A 16,704-nucleotide genomic window follows, 5' to 3' on the forward strand; every position below is an offset into this window, starting at 1 on the left:
CTTAACAATGTTTGTTTTTTATTATTGGCTTTCTTTAAATCATTTTTTGGCAACTGACTCGTGAGCCTTCTGAATACTGGAGGTTCATAGAATAATTGGAGATCCTTTTTTTCTTTTGCAAAGTTTATAAATTAATGCTGTTTGAAGGGGGATGCCCCTTTACCATTACCATGGGAAAATTACTTAAACCCCTTTCAAGATCATCTAAATAGAAAGACAATTAATTTAACAAGTATTTCAGAAACATTATGGTACCCGGTGTACTTAATAAGTAATAATTCAACTTGGATCTAGAGAGCCATGTAAAAAGCTATCAGTAGGTACTTAATTATATTCAGACCTGGGGGTGGAACAGTGCTCATACACATCTGTGCAGGTGGGAGCTAGATTCAGTTACCAGCACCCTGTTTTGTGGTTTTTGAGACAGGACTTCCCACTGACCTGGAATTTGCCGAGTTGCCGAGCTGTCAAGCCTCCAGGTGTACACCCATCTCCCCCTCTCCAGTACTGGAGTTACAGAGATGTGTTAAGCACATATTTTAGGTTTATTTTATATGTGTGAGTGTTTAGTGTGTGTGACTGTACATCATGTGTGTACAGTGCCCTTTAAAGGTTGACGAAGGTGTGTGAGTCCCCTGAAACCGGAGTTGAAAACAGCCACGAGCCATTGTATGGGTGCTGGGAATCAAACCTGATTCCTTTGGAAGAGCAAAAAGTGCTCTTAACCACTGAGCATCTCTACACATACGCACACCTTTTTAATGTGGGTTCTGAGATTCTAACTCAAGTCTACCTACTTGCAAGGCAAGCTCTTTACTGATTGTGCTATCTCCCCAGCCCTGAAGAACATTTTTTAAAATGTGAATTGAGCGGTGGAACCAAGAATTTCTCCTAAGGCTTTCTGAAAGATATTTTGGTGGGTGTGGTGGTACACCTGCCTTATCTTTTAGCTCTCAGGAGGCAGAGGCTTGTGGATCTCTGTATTGAAGGGCAGCCAACATGGTAAGTTTCAGGACAGCAAGGCCTACATACAGAGACTTCTCATGAAAGAAGAAGCAGCAGCAGCTTGCATTTAAGTTGCCAAACAGTAGGTAGCACACAGGTGGCTAGAATCTGATTGAGAGTGAGGAGTCTTTCTGCTCTACACCCTCCACTGGGTGTTGAGACAAGCTCAGCAGATTTTTTATTTCTGCATACTGTCTGTGTTGTCTCCCAGTGACTTCCCAGTAAATAGTTCTGTAGCCAGTGTTAAAAGCCTACCGGCTAATCCTTGCTACATTACTACTGTTGCCATGACAACTGTCAGATAATCCATAGTCTGTGTAAGGCAAGATGTGAGAAGTAGTTTCATTGATGAATACCCGGTATTACTGGTAGAATGCTACACTGGGGATTTTAGCAGGTTGCTTGGCTGCTGTATCCAAAATTTAAACTTTTTCCACATTGCATGTTTGAAAATTTTAGGAGAAAAGACTTCTTAAAATAAAAAAAAGTCTCTCCATGGGTTTTCCCATGTAAGAAAATAACACTGTTTGAATTCTGATTATTTTATATAAAATGGATATAACAAATATGACAAAAGCTTCAGATCTAATTTGTAAAGAGTTTTGTGATGGTTTATAACTAGGAGCGTAAGTTAAAGGGGGGATTTTACTTAAGTAATGGGAAGGATTTGATGATAAAATATTTAATATTTAAAAACATTTATGCAGCATGGAGATTTTATTCTTTGTTTTTCCCTGTTGTAGACAATTTTAAGTTGAAAGTAAGTTCATACACAGTTGTTTTCTCTGTGTACAATAAATGTGCTTTCTCTGGGCCTGTCACAGTTCTGAGGCCTGGGATTGTGGCATGCAAAGCAAAGGCCCTGACTTTTGGGACTTGGTCAAGGGCAGACAGAGACATCAATTCAATTAAAAATTGTATGTAAGGTGTGGTAAGTAATAGCATGAATTTAGTACATTCTGTTACAAAATATCTTAGGCCAATTAATAAGGGACAGAAGTTTACTTGGATCATAGTCCTGGAACTGGGAAGTCCAAGAACACAGTGTCAGCATCTGCTCAGCATCTACAAGGGTCTTGGCAATCTTGTAACATGGAGGTTATCACAGGGCAGTTGTGTGAGCTCTGGTCTCTCTCTTTCTCTCATAATGACTGGACAAGACACCAATCTATGAGTACAACAGAATATCGTTAGGAATCATTTCTGTGTGTGTGTGTGTGTGTGTGTGTGTGTGTGTGTGTATTCTCTCTTTTAGTTGGTCATGTTTGATTCTAACCCTAGGTCTCTAAACTATCCAGTCTCTGGTCCTGGCTTCCAAGCAGTGTCAGACATTTAACTCTCTTGGGCCTCGAGTTAAAGCAGACATTGGTTGGCCATTCCAAGTTCTGCACCACCATTGACTCATTACATCTTGCAGGCAAGGCAGGTTGTAGGTCAAAGGTTTTGAGGCTGGATTGATGTCCAGGTTCCTCTTTCAGTAGCGTACAGAGTACCTTCCTACAAGAAATGACCAGTTCTGACTCCATAGCCTTCATTACTAGGAGTCCTCACTAGGGTCATCTTTATCCATTCCAGGAAGTTTCTGCATCACCCCCAAATGGCCCCCAATTCCAGTTATCTCTCCCTGTACTCTTTCCCTCCATCCCTGTCCTCCTGATTGCTCTTGCTCCCATCCCAGCCCGCCCTCAGTCCACCTGCAAATTCTAGTTCCCCTTCCCAAGGAGATCCATGTGTCCCCACTAGAGCCCTCCTCTTGACCTAACTTCTCAGAATCTATAAATTGTATCTTGATGATCATTTACTTAACAGCTAATACCTCCTTAGAAATGCATACATACCATGTTTGTCTTTCTGGGCCTGGGTTACCTCACTCAGGATACTATTTTTCTAGTTGCATCCATTTGCCTACAACTTTAATGATGTCATTGTTTTTAACAACCGAGTAATACTTCATTGTATAAATGCACCAAATTTTCTTTATCCTTTTTTTGTTTGAGGGACGTCTAGGTTGTTGCCAGTTTCTGGCTATTATAAGTAAAGCCACGATGAATATAGTTGAGCAAGTATCATAAGATGGAGCATCCTTTGGGTATGTGTCCAAGAGTGGTATAGCTGGGTCTTGAGGTAGATCAATTCCCAATTTTCTGAGAAACTGCCATATTTATTTCCATAGTGACTGTACCAGTTTGCACTCCCACCAGCAGTGGAGGAGTGTTCCCCTTGCTCCACATCCTTTCCAGTGCAAGATGTCACTTGTGTTTAGTCGTTTTGATTCCCTGATGGCTAAGAATGTTGAACATCTCTCTAAGTGTTTCTCAGCCATTTGAAATTCCTCTGTTGAGAATTCTGTTTTAGGTCTGTAACACATTTTTAATTGGATTATTTGGTGTTTTGATACCTAGTTTCTTGAGTTCTTTATCTATTTTGGATATTAGCCTTCTGTCAGATGTGGAGTTGGTGAAAATCTTTTCCCTTTCTGTAGGCTTCTGTTTTGTCCTATTGACCGTGTCCTCTACCTTACAGAAGCTTTTTAGTTTTATGAGGTCCCATTTATTAATTTCGTTCTTAGTGCCCGCACTATTGGTGTTCTGTTCAGAAAGTCATCTCCTGTGCCAGTGTGTTCTTGGTTGCTGCTCACTTTCTCTTCTCTCAGTTCAGTGTGGTTGGTTTTATGTTGAGGTCTTTGAACCACTTGGACTTGAGCTTTGCTCAGGGTGATAAATATGGATCTGTTTGCATTCTGCATGCTGACATCAAGTTAGACCATCACCTTTTGTTCAAAGAAGAGATAAGGCCAGTACTCCTCAAATTATTCTACAAAATAGAAACAGAAGGAACTTTGCCCAATTCATTTTATGAGGCCACAGTTAACTCTGACAGCCAAACCACATAAAGACTCAACAAAGGAAGAATTATAGACCAGCTGGATGGTGGTGGCACATGTCTTTAATCGCAATGCTTGGAAGGCAGAGGCAGGCAGATTCCTGTGAGTTCGAGGCCAGCGTGCTCTACAGAGTGAGTTCCAGGGAGCTAGAGCTGCTACCCAGAGAAACCCTGTCTCAAAAAATAAACAAAAAATTACAGGTCAGTCTCTCTCATGAACATGATGTAAAAATGCTCAATAAAATACTTGTTAGCCAAATTCAAGAACATATCAGAAATATCACCCACCATGATCAAGTAGGCTTCATTTCAGAAATGCAGAGATGGTTCAACATACAAAAATCAATGTACACATATTGAACACACTGAAAGAAAAGAAAACACACATGATTATCTCATTAGATGCAGAAGGGGCCTTTGACAAAATCCAACATCTCCTCATGATAAAAGTCCTGGAGAGACTGTGGATACAAGGGACATACCTAAACATAATAAAGGCAGTTTATAGCTTATATGTAGCCAACATCAATTTAAATGGAGAGAAATGCAAAGACGTTATTAAAATCAATAACAAAACAAAGTTGTCATCTCTCTCCATATCTATTCAATATAGTACTTGAAGTTTTTACTAGAGCAATAAGACATCTGAAGAAGATCAAAGGGATGCAGATTGGAAAGGAAGAAGTCAAAACTATCGCTATTTGCAAGTGACATGAAAATAAACATAAGTGATCCTAAAAAGTCCACCAGGGAACGACTACAGCTGATAAACACTTTAAGTGAAAGTAACTGGATACAAGATTAACAACAACAAAAATCAGTAGCCCTCCTATATACAAATGAGAAATGGACTGAGAAAGAAATCAGGGAAACAACACCTTTCACAGTAGCCTCAAATTATATAAAATATCTTGGGGTAACTCTAACCAAACAAGTGAAAGCCTTGTATGATAAAAACTTCCAAGTCTTGGAGAAAAACTGAAGATAGCAGAAGATGGAAAGATCTTCCATGCTCATGGATTGGTAGGATTAATAGTAAATATGGTCATTCTTCCTAAAGCAAGCTACAGATTCAGTGCAACCGCCATCAAAATTCCAACACAGTTCTTTGCAGACCTTCAGAGGACAATGCTCAATTTCATATGGCAAAATAGAAAGGCCAGGGTGTTAGCCTGAGCAACACAAGAACTGCTGGAGGTATCACCATCCCTGATTTCAAATTGTAGTTCGGGGCTATAGTAATGAAAACCTCATTGTATTGGCTTAAAAACAGACACATTGATCAATAGAATTGAATTGAAGACCCAGACATAAATCCTTACACCTGTGGACACCTGATTTTTTTTTTTACAAAGAAACCAAAAATACAAAAAAAAAAAAAAAAAGAAACCAAAAATACCCTCTAGAAAAAAGGTCTCTTTCTCTTATATTTTGGTTGTGAGCCTAACCTTTAATGGCTGAGCCATCTCTCCAGCCCTCTCTTTCTCATTATAGAGCCACTAATCCCATTTTAGGGCCTCCACTCTCATTTTCTCATCTAATCCTATTTACTTTTCAAAGGCCATTTGGTGATTTATTTTTCAACATATAAATTGGGAGAGGGAACACATTTAAACCATGATAGCAAACCAAGGAAGCCTTTCTGGTAAGATGGCATTTCAGGAGAGTCCTAAGTGAGGAATGGGCCTTGTTGGTATTAGAGGAAGAGTATTCCGGGCAGGATGGTGGCAGATGTAGGGTTCTTGGTAGAAAGGCCACAGAGCTGAGGACAGCAACAGATAGAATGTATCATACAAAAATAGATCAAAGGAAAGTGGAGTGGGGAGGCATTGAGATAGCTCAGCAGATAAAGATGGTTGCTGCTGAGCCTGATGACCTGAGCTTATCCCCAGGACCCACGTGGTAGAAGGAGAAATTTGACTCCCTACACACTGTTCTCTGACCTCCACATACGCACAGAGGCGTGTGTGTGCGTGCATAAATACACATGTACAGAGAGATAAGTAAAGTGTAATCATTATTTTAGAAAATGAGTTTGGAGTAGGAAAGTAGTCGTATAATATAAGGACCTGAAAAGAGGGCTCACAGGTTAAGAGTATTTATTGCTCTTCTAGAAGGCCAGAGTTTGGGTCCCAGAACCCACGTCATCCAGCTCACAACTACCTGTAATTACAGCTCCCAGGATCCAGTGCTGCCGTCTAGGTCCTGAGGGCACACACATAAATAGAAATGAAATATTTTAAGGAATATGTTGTATCTGTTCTGAAATCAAAGCTTCTAGACATCTTGAAACGATGACATGGCCTGACTTGAACATTGAAAGGTGCTCTATGACCAAGGAGAATATGAAGTGAGGGTGACTTCAGGGAGACCAGTCAGGTGGCTGGAGCCAGGGTGTGAGAGTGGGGCAGGAGGGTCATAGGATGCTAGATAGTTATCCTACTCAGTAAATCCAGTCTTTACATGCCGGGCGCTGTTTTAACAACATTATAAATACCAGCTTGTCCCCCTTTTTTTTTTCTTTGAGACAGGGTTTCTCTGTGTTGCAGAACTCTGACTATCCCGGAACTCACTCTATAGACCAGGCTGGTCTCAAACTCAGAGATCCACCTGTCTTCCCCTCCCCCCAGTGCTGAGATTAAAGGCATGCGCCACCGCTGGTCCCTGCCTGTCATTCTTTAACATCAACATGCATCTGAGATAAATGTCAGAGGTTAAATTCATAGGATTGATAAATGGTTTGGATATAAGAAGAGGGAACCAAGACTAATTCTGTGTGGGATCAGTTTAAACCTTGAAAGAATGAAGTGACCTTATGCCAGGAAGGAAGCTGGAAGAGCAGCAGACCTGGGGGCAGGCTCCAGAGTCAGGAGCTGCTGTGCTACGTAGGCAGTCTGGATAGAGGAACCTGGCTCAAGGGACAGGCAAGGCTGAGATAAGTTGCAAAAGCTGTCTCAAAGCATTCAGCAAGAAATACCAATCTGATGTTTTTTCTTATCATGTGACCAGAGGTCAGTATGAGGACAGTCTTTCCCCTAGATCAGGGTCCTGTGTAGCATTAGCTTCGCCCTTAGCCTCAGTTTCTTTATAAAACAGGATAAACTCTGCTTCTTCCATGGCATCCATGGATAAAATGAAAGAACAAATTTTAAATAGAGCAGTACTTAGGCATGGAAAATACCTCACAGAGTTTTGTTTACACAGGTTCAGTTTGTTGCATTCAACTGAGACTGACAGAACATGATCTATACTCCTAGTGTGAACAAATTCTGAATTTACAGCCTACTTGCACACTCTTGTGCTTGCCTAATAACAAGTTCCAAAAAAAAGATTTTAGTCTGTACACGGTGGCTGGTGCATGTTGTCTCAGCTACTCAGGAGGCTGAAGCAGGAGTACAACTGAGCTACAGGATTTTGAGGCAAGCTTGGACAATATAGCAAGATCCTGATGCAAAATGGGGAGGAGTCTTGGGAGTGTTTTCAGTGGTGCAGCATGCTCGAGACCCTAGGTTCTATTCCCAGCATGGTGGTCTTCCCCCTCCCCTGAGTTCAACTTCCGTCGTCTATGAAGTTGTAATGACTTTATAAAAGAAAGGATTTTATTTGTAGGTTTCTTTAGAGGACGCAGGGAAAGAAGTTGTGGGTTCTGAGTATTAAACATGCAGAAGCAGCATGAGGGTACTGAGAGAAACACAAGCAGAGAATCCATAGATTAGTCGTGGGTAGTTTACACCAAAACTTGAGGAAAATCTGCTCGAGTCTCGGTGCTGACCTCTAAGGAGCAATAGTACCCTGTACCATGACAGGCCTTTTGAATCAGAGGGAATTAGTTCATTAACACCCTGGAGATACTGCTAGGACCTTGTTAAAGGGGCATTTCTGGAACTTAGATTAATCCTATTTCTATTTTCTGCAGTCATAGCTGGACTAACTCATTTAAAGTATTGAAATTTTATCTCAAACAACCTGGTTTTTTAGAGAAGCAAAATGAATTACAGACATAGTCCTTGCATTTATACTGTTCATTAAAAAATACCAAGAATATTTTTATTTCTTAGCCATTTGTTTAGGTCTAGTTAGGTCCCCCTGTAGCCATGTGACCACAGGAAAAAAATTTAAACACTTGTATTTTCCTTTTTAGTATTAGGCATGACCATCATTTTCTTGGAACATCCTGATTGTGTCCCTGTGACATCATTTGTCTTCCAGTGAGGACCTCCTGTGTGTGTGCCCCAACCTGTTCCTGTCACTGCCCTATTTGAGGTTGTTCCATAGATGTCATTTGTTGTTTACCTTCTCCACCTTCCTGTTTATTTTGAAAAGTTTCACAGGCTTCATACCATTTTCTTTTGAAAGCATGAACAGGTCATGATCTAGAAAAGCCATCATATTTTCAACTTGAGAGACCAAATTGTACTCTGGGGACTGTTCCTTCCATTACCCCCCTGACATTTTGGGGCTACTCTATTCTGATTGTACCAGGACTGGTAAATGAAGAGCCAGCCTAGATTCCCTGCAGCATGTAGGACTGTAATTCTCTCCATAAATCCCTTTGCCACATTGCCTTAAACTCTTTAGGCTCTGTAAGATTTGCTTTTGTTTCATTTAATCTGTTAGATTTGTCTGCATTTTATAAAGATGAAGATTAAAAAGCAATAATAGCAATAGCAGTACCTAACATTAATTTACTTTATCTGCACAACCTTAATGAGGTACTTCTTCAGCCTCTGATCAGGCAGATTTTTATGAAGTTACACAGATTGTATCATTTATTATATAAATGCTTAGAACACTTAAAAATCTTTTCTGTTTAAAAAGATTTACTTATTTTATGTGTATGAATGTTCTGCCTGTGTGCATGTATGTTGGTGTGGGAGAATTGTCTGTATTCTGTCAATCGTATTTTAATAAAATGCTGATTGGCCAGACAGGCAGTATAGACAGGAAAGCCAGACAGGAAGTAGGGGTGGAGAAAAGAGACCGGGAGTATTCTGGGAAGCAGGAAGCTCTCTGCATTCCTGCTCAGACCACCGAAGAGGCAGCATGTGAAGCTGACAGCTGGAAAAGGTACCAAGCCATATGGCTAACATATATAAGGATAATGGGATAACATAAGTTATAAGAGCTAATAAGTAGCGTGACCTAATGGGCCAATCAGCTTTATAACTTATAGAGATCTCTGTGTGATTGATTTTCTCTGGGACTTGCCGGCTGTGGGGTACTAGGCAGGAACAGATACCCCTACAAGCCGGCCCTCATGTTACAGTATGTAGTGCCCCACATATATGCTTGGTGCTTGTGGAGGTCAGGAGAAGGCATCAGATCCCCTGGGAATGGAGATACACATGGTCGTAAGCCACTGTGTGGTGCTAGGCCCTGAACTTCCTCTGCTAGAGCCACAAGTGCTCTTAACCACTGAGCCAGTTCTCCAGCCCCTTCTCTCTAAATTCTATTTTTTAAAATAAGCTAGCAATAGAGATCTGACACCGAATGATGGTCTTCTTTCAGAAATGATAGCTTATTAACGTTAGTCCTTCCTTCTTCCTCAGTGACCGCTTGTACTGCTGCAGTTGCTGGTCTGATGCGGAGAGGTCGTGTTAGTGGTGGAGACTCAAACACAGTCACAGCAGAGCCACTGCTGTGCTCAAATCAGACAAAATTAGAGCAGTCTTCTCTCTTTCTAAATGTCAGAGTGGCTTTTTACACATGCTGCTCTGACAGGACCACAGTCTGCGTCAGGCCTTCTCTGTGAATTCACAGGCTAGTGGCAGTGGGCTTTATTCTAGAGCATGCATTCTTAGCAGTCCTGAAAATCATCTAGGATATGGCTGGGTTTTTTGTTTTTGTTTTTGTTTTGTCAAAACGAAGAAGAAAAGAAAAGAAAAAGAACCAGGAGTGAGAGCCAAGAGTTTACTGGCCTGCCCCTCATACACTCAGATTATATCCTGATAGGTTCATCTTTTGTCACCATGCCTCAGAGCCACACCTGCAAATTAGTGGCTTAGACCAGATCCTCTCCAAGGTTTCAACTTTTTCAAATTATATGTGTTCCTTATAAAAAATACCAGTATTTCAGATTTTTACATAATAGCTGTCATAGACTACATACTTAATCTGTGTCAGACATCTTGTAGTTTTTGTATATTTTCTTTTATGTGTGTATAATTTATGGGCATTGGTGTTCTGCCTGCATATATGCCTTTGTGAAGGTGCCTCTATTGATAACGTGGTTTTTGGCTTGAAGTACTTTTTGTTATTACTACATTTTTCTAATGTATGTTCACCAAGAATATTGGTCTGTAACTCTTTTTTTTCCATTGCATCTTTACCTCACTTTTCAATTCTGACTTCGTAGAAAGAGTTTGGGGGTGCTCCTTCTGTTTCTGTTTATTTGCATACTGTGAAGATTGGCTATAGATCTCTGAAAGTCTGATAGAAATCTGCTGTCGGTCCATCTGGACCTGGGCTTGTTTGACTCTCCTATCGTGGGTCTATATAGATTGCTGCTCTCCTCTTGGTTTAACTTTAGTGGTTTGGATGAACTTAGTAATTGCTCTATTTCTTTTAGATTTTCCAATTTAATGGAGTATATGATTTGTTTTTGTTTTTGAGAGAGTCTCATTGTGTATCCCTGACTGGTCTGGAAGTCTGGAGACCAAGCTGGTCTCAGACTCAGAGATCTGCCTGCTGAGTTCTGGGATTAAAGGAGTGTACCACCATGCCCAACTGGGTTATACCTCTTATAGCTTCATTCTTCAACACAGGCAAATGATCAATCTTTGGCTGTGAGGTAACTGTGGTGTTGTGGCCCAAGAAGTTAGGCAGTGCTACTTGCCTGGTCTACAGAATGAGGCCAGTGATTCCTGCCTCTATAGTCTCTTTGAGATTCAGATGAGAAATACAGGTTAAAAGTTTTTGAAAGTCTTACATCTGAATCATATATTTGAAAAAAACATTAGTATATCTAAATGGCTAAAGAGCTCAGACTCCTGAGTCAAGCTTTTCTGGTAAGATGAGACATTTTTTTTCTAGGAAGATGACTTGGAGGGGGTTAGTCTCCAGGAGCAGTTCTCAGACCAGCTGGGCTGGGTTTGTGCATCGCTTTGGCTTTGTTTTGTGAGTTGTGTCAAGGAGGTAATGTCAGGAATCATCTAAGTTACCCAGGGCTTTATAAATCTAAATGTATGAGAGAAGAAGAGAGGGGAAAAAAGGGAAGACATGTCCTCTCTCTCATGCAGAACCTGAATTTAAATGTGTGTAGACATGGCACGAAAGGAGAGGGGAACTGCTTGGGGAAGGGAGGCCAGGGGAGTGGGAGAGCACAAGGGAAGGAAATGGGGTGTGAATATGATCAAAGTACAGTGATAAACACATGAAAATGTGAGAAAGAGCCAGTATTTTATATTCTTAATAACAGTTGTTTTTAAATCTGAATGTTTTAAATGCCAGGTTTAATGAATTTACAAGCAGTCAAACTGTAGTATGTGAGAGAGTTTTAATGATGGGCCTTTATTCCATTGTAAGAAGTTTCAGGAGTGCTAAATGAAACCTCTTAGCATTAAAAACATGACTTGCTCATGTGGGTAGTGGAGATAGGAAAAGCTATTTCAGAGTGTAGGAGAGCAGGATCATAGTCCTGATCTGAGGATGAGCCCAAAATTCATTTCCTGATGCTGCCACTTACTGCGTTCTGGGACAGGCTCCTTTGCCTTCTTCCATGTATTCTTCTTTAGGAAACTGGAAGCACTCACTGACATAGTACATTGGAAGTATTGTCACAGCTCTCGTGTAGAGAAGGATGGCAGATGTTACTGTTGTGATTTCTAGGCTAGAGTGACGGCTACATGTTTTATGGTGATTGAGAAATCTAAAACAAGCTAGGGTGACTAAAATTAAATTATAAAGGAAAAGATGTTTGCTTTGGCTTTATACCTTTTTGTGTTTGCGATTTATTATTAATAGGTAAAAATACAGAGCCAGGCAATATGACACACCTGTAATCCCAGCATTCAAGAAGCTGAGGCAGGATTATAAAATAGAGGTTAGCCTGGGCTATATAACCTGATCCTGTCCCCAAAACAATAATAATAATTTTACAAAGAAAAATATATTAAGATTTCTTGAAGTTTGCCAGGGGGTGGTGGTACATGACTTTAATCCCAGCACTCAGGAGGCAAAGGCAGAGGCAGGTGGATCTTTGTGAGTTCAAGACCAGCCTGATCAAAGATTTCTTGAAGTTTTAGCTAGATCAATAAGACAAAGGAGATGTAGGGGATATAAATAGGAAAGGAAGAAGTTAAAATATCACTATTTGCAGATGGTATGATAGTGTACACAAGCAACCCAAAAAATTCTACCAGAGAACTCCTATGGCTGGTAAACACCTTCAGCAAAGTGGCTGGACACGAGATCAATTCAAAAAATCAGTAACCCTCCAATACAAACAATAAATGGGCAGAGAAATAACACTCTTCACAATAACCTCAAATAATATAAAATATCTTGGGTAACTCTAACCAAGCAAGTGATATTTCATGTATTTGAATAAAGAAATTGGAGAAGGTATCAGTAAATAGAAAAAAAAAGAGATTCAGTAGATTTAACATAGTAAAAATGGAAATCTTACCAAAAACAATCTACAGATATATAGATTACAGATATGTAATCCATATCAAAATTCCAACACAACTCTTTACAGACCTTGAAAGAACAGTACTCAACTTCATGTGGAAAAACAAAAAACCCAAGAGGGCTCAAAAATCCTGAACAATGAAAGAACTTCAGGAGGTGTTACCATCTCTGCCTTGAAGCTCGACTCGGGGCTACAGTAATGAAAACAACATAGTATTGGCACAAAAACAGGTGAATCGTGGAATTGAATCAAAGACCTGAATATTAATCCACACACCTATGGACACCCAATTTTTGACAAAGAAGCCAAAGTTACACAATGGAAAAAAGAAAACATCTTTAAGTGATGCTGGTCTAACTTAGATGAATGCAAATAGATCCATATCTATTGCCCTGCACAAAACTCAAGTTCAGGTGGATCAAAGACTTCAAAGTAAAACCAAATACACTGAACCCAACAGAAGAAAAAGTGGGAAATAGCCTTGAAAACATTGGCATAGAAGACAATTCCTTGAATAGAACACCAGCAGCACAGGCACTAAGACAGACAATAAATGAAATCTCACTGGGCAGTGGTGGTACACACCTTTAATCTCAACACTTGGGAGGCAGAGGCAGCTGGATTTCTGTGAGTTTGAGGCCAGCCTGGTCTACAGAGTGAGTTCCAAGAGAGACTCCAAAGCTACACAGAGAAACCCTGTCTCAACCACCCCTCCCTTCAAAAAAATCAAATAAATAAATAAGATGGGGTCTCATGAAATTGAAAAGCTACAGTAAGGCAAAGAATACCATCAGTAGGGAAAAACCAGCAGCTTACAGAATGGGACAATATCTTGACACATCAGACACATCAGACAGAGAGCTAATTTCCAAAATATAAGAACTCAAGAAACTAGTATCAAAAAAAAACCTATTAAAAAATGAAGTGCAGGGGGCTGGAGAGATGGCTCAGTGGTTAAGAGCACTGACTGCTCTTCCAGAGGTCATGAGTTCAATTCCCAGCAACCACATGGTGGCTCACAGCCATCTGTAATGAGATCTGGTGCCCTCTTCTGGCGTGTGGGCATACCTGGAGGCAGAATGTTGTATACATAATAAATAAATAAATAAATAAATAAATAAATAAATAAATAAATAATCTTTATATATATATAAAAAAAATGAAGTGCAGACCTAAACAGAGAATTCTCAACAAAGAAATCACAAATGGCCAAGAAACATTTAAAGAAATGTTTATCATCCTTAGCTATCAGAGAAGTGCAAATCAAAACGACTCTGAGATTCTGAAATCTTACACCTGTCAGAACGGCTAAGATCAAAAACACAAATCACAGTTCATGCTGGTGAGGATGTGGAGGAAGGGGAAAACTCTTCCATTGCTTGTGGGAGTGCAAACTTGTACAGCCATTATGGAAATCAATTTGTCAGTTTCTCAGAAAATTGGGAATTGATCTATCTCACGACCCAGCTATACCACTTTTGGGCACATACCCAAAGGATGCTCTATCCTACCACAAGGACACTTGCTCAACTATGTGTATAGCAGCTTTATTGGTAATAGCCAGAAACTGGAAACAACCTAGCTGTCCCTCAATCAAATAATGGATAAATTGTACATTTACACAGTAGGATATTACTCAGCTATAAAAATAAAATGACATCATGAAATTTGTAGGCAGGTCCCAAGTTCAATTCCCAGCAACCACATGGTGGCTCACAACCATCTATGATGAGGTCTGGTGCCCTCTTCTGGCCTGCAGGCATACACACAGACAGAATAGTCTATACATGATAGATGGATGGGTGAGTGGGTGGGTGGACGGACGGACGGACGGACGGACGGACAGCCAGCCAGATAGATAGATAGATACTAAAAAAAAAATAAAGTGACTGGGTGTGATAACCCATAGCTATAATCTTAGCACTTGGGAGCTGAGTGAGTTCAGCCCAGCCTGGGCTATAAAAAGTGAGACCTGGCTCAAAACAAAACCCTAAGACAGACGAATTATAACTATTTTATTGTAAAGTATTTGCTGGTCTTCTATGTGCACAATGATACAGATGTTAACTAGCATTTGAGGGCTTACTGTTTCCTGGACCTGTTTCCTATGGGTAAAGTAGCCTCAGACCTAGGTAGTTGTTTGTGGTGAGAGTGGAAACCAACAGTCACACAGAAGTCCTGTGAAACAGATGTGCAAAATAAGACACTTGAGAATCCCAACACACTTCCTTTGCGCACTCCCTTTGATTCACTCTGAAAACATCTCTCTTGCAGGCATCTGAAGTTGAGAGACAGCTCTCCATGCAGGTCCACGCACTCAGAGAAGATTTTCGGGAGAAAAATTCATCCACCAACCAGCACATTATCCGCCTGGAGAGCCTTCAGGCCGAGGTGAGGCTTTGGTGTGGCCACACTTGAAGTTGTGCACTGGATCTTTGGATAAAGAGTCTCTGAGCTAGGAAACAAACCCCCTACTCTCTATAAAAAGTACTGAAGCATCTAAGAAACATTTCTGTGAGAACTTGAGAACACTTGATCCTTGCTCTTGTGGGTAGCCTGTTGTCTGGAAAAATAAAGATGTTGAGAGTTATATCTGAGGGAGTTGAAACCATGAATGATCTACTTTTTATTGAATAATCTTGACAAGAAATACCCTCGCTAACTACACACACAAACTGGGGAAGGACATTGCTCCCTTTTTCATTCCTCTTATTCTAGCTCAGCACGCCACCATGTTAAAGGTATCATACAAAGTACTCCGATAACTAACTCACCAAAACGCCCCACAATGTAGAACAGAAGCTTGTGTTTTATAGTAGAGGATAGCAGCAGACGCTTCTAAGGAGTTAATAATGAGAGCGTTTTGTATGATTCCTGAAACGTGGTGGTGTAACATGCGAGGCCAGAACATGGCAGCAAGGGTCCATGCCCCTGGCTCGAGCAGGGGAGGAAGTGTAGCTTTAGCGCTTGGGGACATGGGTGCCGCAGACAAAGCGAGAGTCATACCAGCAGAGAGGGGCTCTCCATCTAGTTCACTCTCAGGACCTTCATCCCCCTTGACTAACCAGACTCCGAGAAACAGTGTGGAGCCTGACAGAAGGAGTCCCTCTTCTGTGGTCAGGGGATCGAACACTGGACTCAGTCCAGAGAACCCTTCCTGCATCGTAAGTGACCTGAGGATGTTTTCCTAAAGTCTGTCAATATCTTCTCTTTTCTGCTTCCAATCCCCTTCTTTCCTCCTTTCCCTTGGGATTCCTACCGATACTGAGCAGCAGGTTCTTGAAGTAAGTAGAGATTGCTCCAGTGGGGTCTTGGCATGCCTGTCTGTGACCATTTGTGTGCATGACTTGCCATTCAACTGCCCCTGCCAGGCTCCCACTCCTTCAAGTTGCCTGCCTTCCTGTTTGTTCCACCTGTTCACTTTCTCTAGCCCCTCAGGAACAAGTTTCCCAGGAATGTTTATTGCCAGAGTTTGTCACCAGTTTTAGGGTATGTAGGGGTTGAGTGAAGAAGTTGACAATCCAATTCCAAACCCTGGCTTCATCTAGTGGCACTGCTGTTTGAAAGGCTAAGCTGTGAAATCTTTCATTTTAACTAAATAACTTCATGAAACCTTGAAAATTAAGTGTTTCTTAAGGGCCAGTTATTTATCAGAATCTTATTACCTCATTACTTTATTGGAAACCTGGGAAACAAAGATGATCCATCTGAAGGAGAATTGAAAGGTCAGAGGGCACATAAATAAAAATGAACCAGAGTGAAAATTCCCTTTGCATGGGTAAGTCTGCTTCAGAGAGAGGAATAGTGAGCCATTCACCAAAGACTTGCCCCTTTTGGTCTCTAACCCAGGTGCACACTTGAGAGACAATATTTCTTTGTTTGGACAGACACCCGATCTCTCTGGACAAAGGCCATATACCTCACTTCCCCAGGACAGCATCCTATCTGATTGATTGATGGCCAGGGAGGATTTGTGCTCTGAGCAAAACTCTAATGCAGAGTGGGGGCAGCCAAGTGGCAGAGGGAAAGGTAGGGCCCAGGGACCTAGAACAGTCAAACACTTACTTAATTCTTCCTCTAGAAAAGTACTAAGTTCAGTCTCCAGAACTTACACAAGGAAGAGCCATAAGGCATTCTCCAGACTAGAGCACAGGGGATGGAGACATCTTGACAATGGCAGGAAA

The 16,704-nt window shown here is 40.9% G+C and overlaps 1 protein-coding gene across 4 annotated transcripts in view; it reads left to right on the forward strand.

The window, feature by feature from the left end:
- Window positions 1–16,704, forward strand: part of Bicdl1 (BICD family like cargo adaptor 1) — an 86,802-nt gene that overhangs the window by 45,315 nt on the left and 24,783 nt on the right. For all 4 annotated transcript variants that reach the window (XR_014998926.2, XM_085681498.2, XM_085681488.2 and 1 more), the window contains exon 3: window positions 14,795–14,911. Coding sequence is in view for 3 of the 4 variants with exons in the window: in XM_085681498.2 (XP_085537624.1) it covers window positions 14,795–14,911 (117 nt within the window). In the remaining variant the exon portion in view is untranslated. The remainder of the gene's footprint in view (window positions 1–14,794; window positions 14,912–16,704) is intronic.

The sequence above is a fragment of the Myodes glareolus genome, chromosome 2, assembly GCF_982192425.1.
Source record: "Myodes glareolus chromosome 2, mMyoGla1.1, whole genome shotgun sequence".
Taxonomy (NCBI): Eukaryota; Metazoa; Chordata; class Mammalia; order Rodentia; family Cricetidae; genus Myodes; species Myodes glareolus.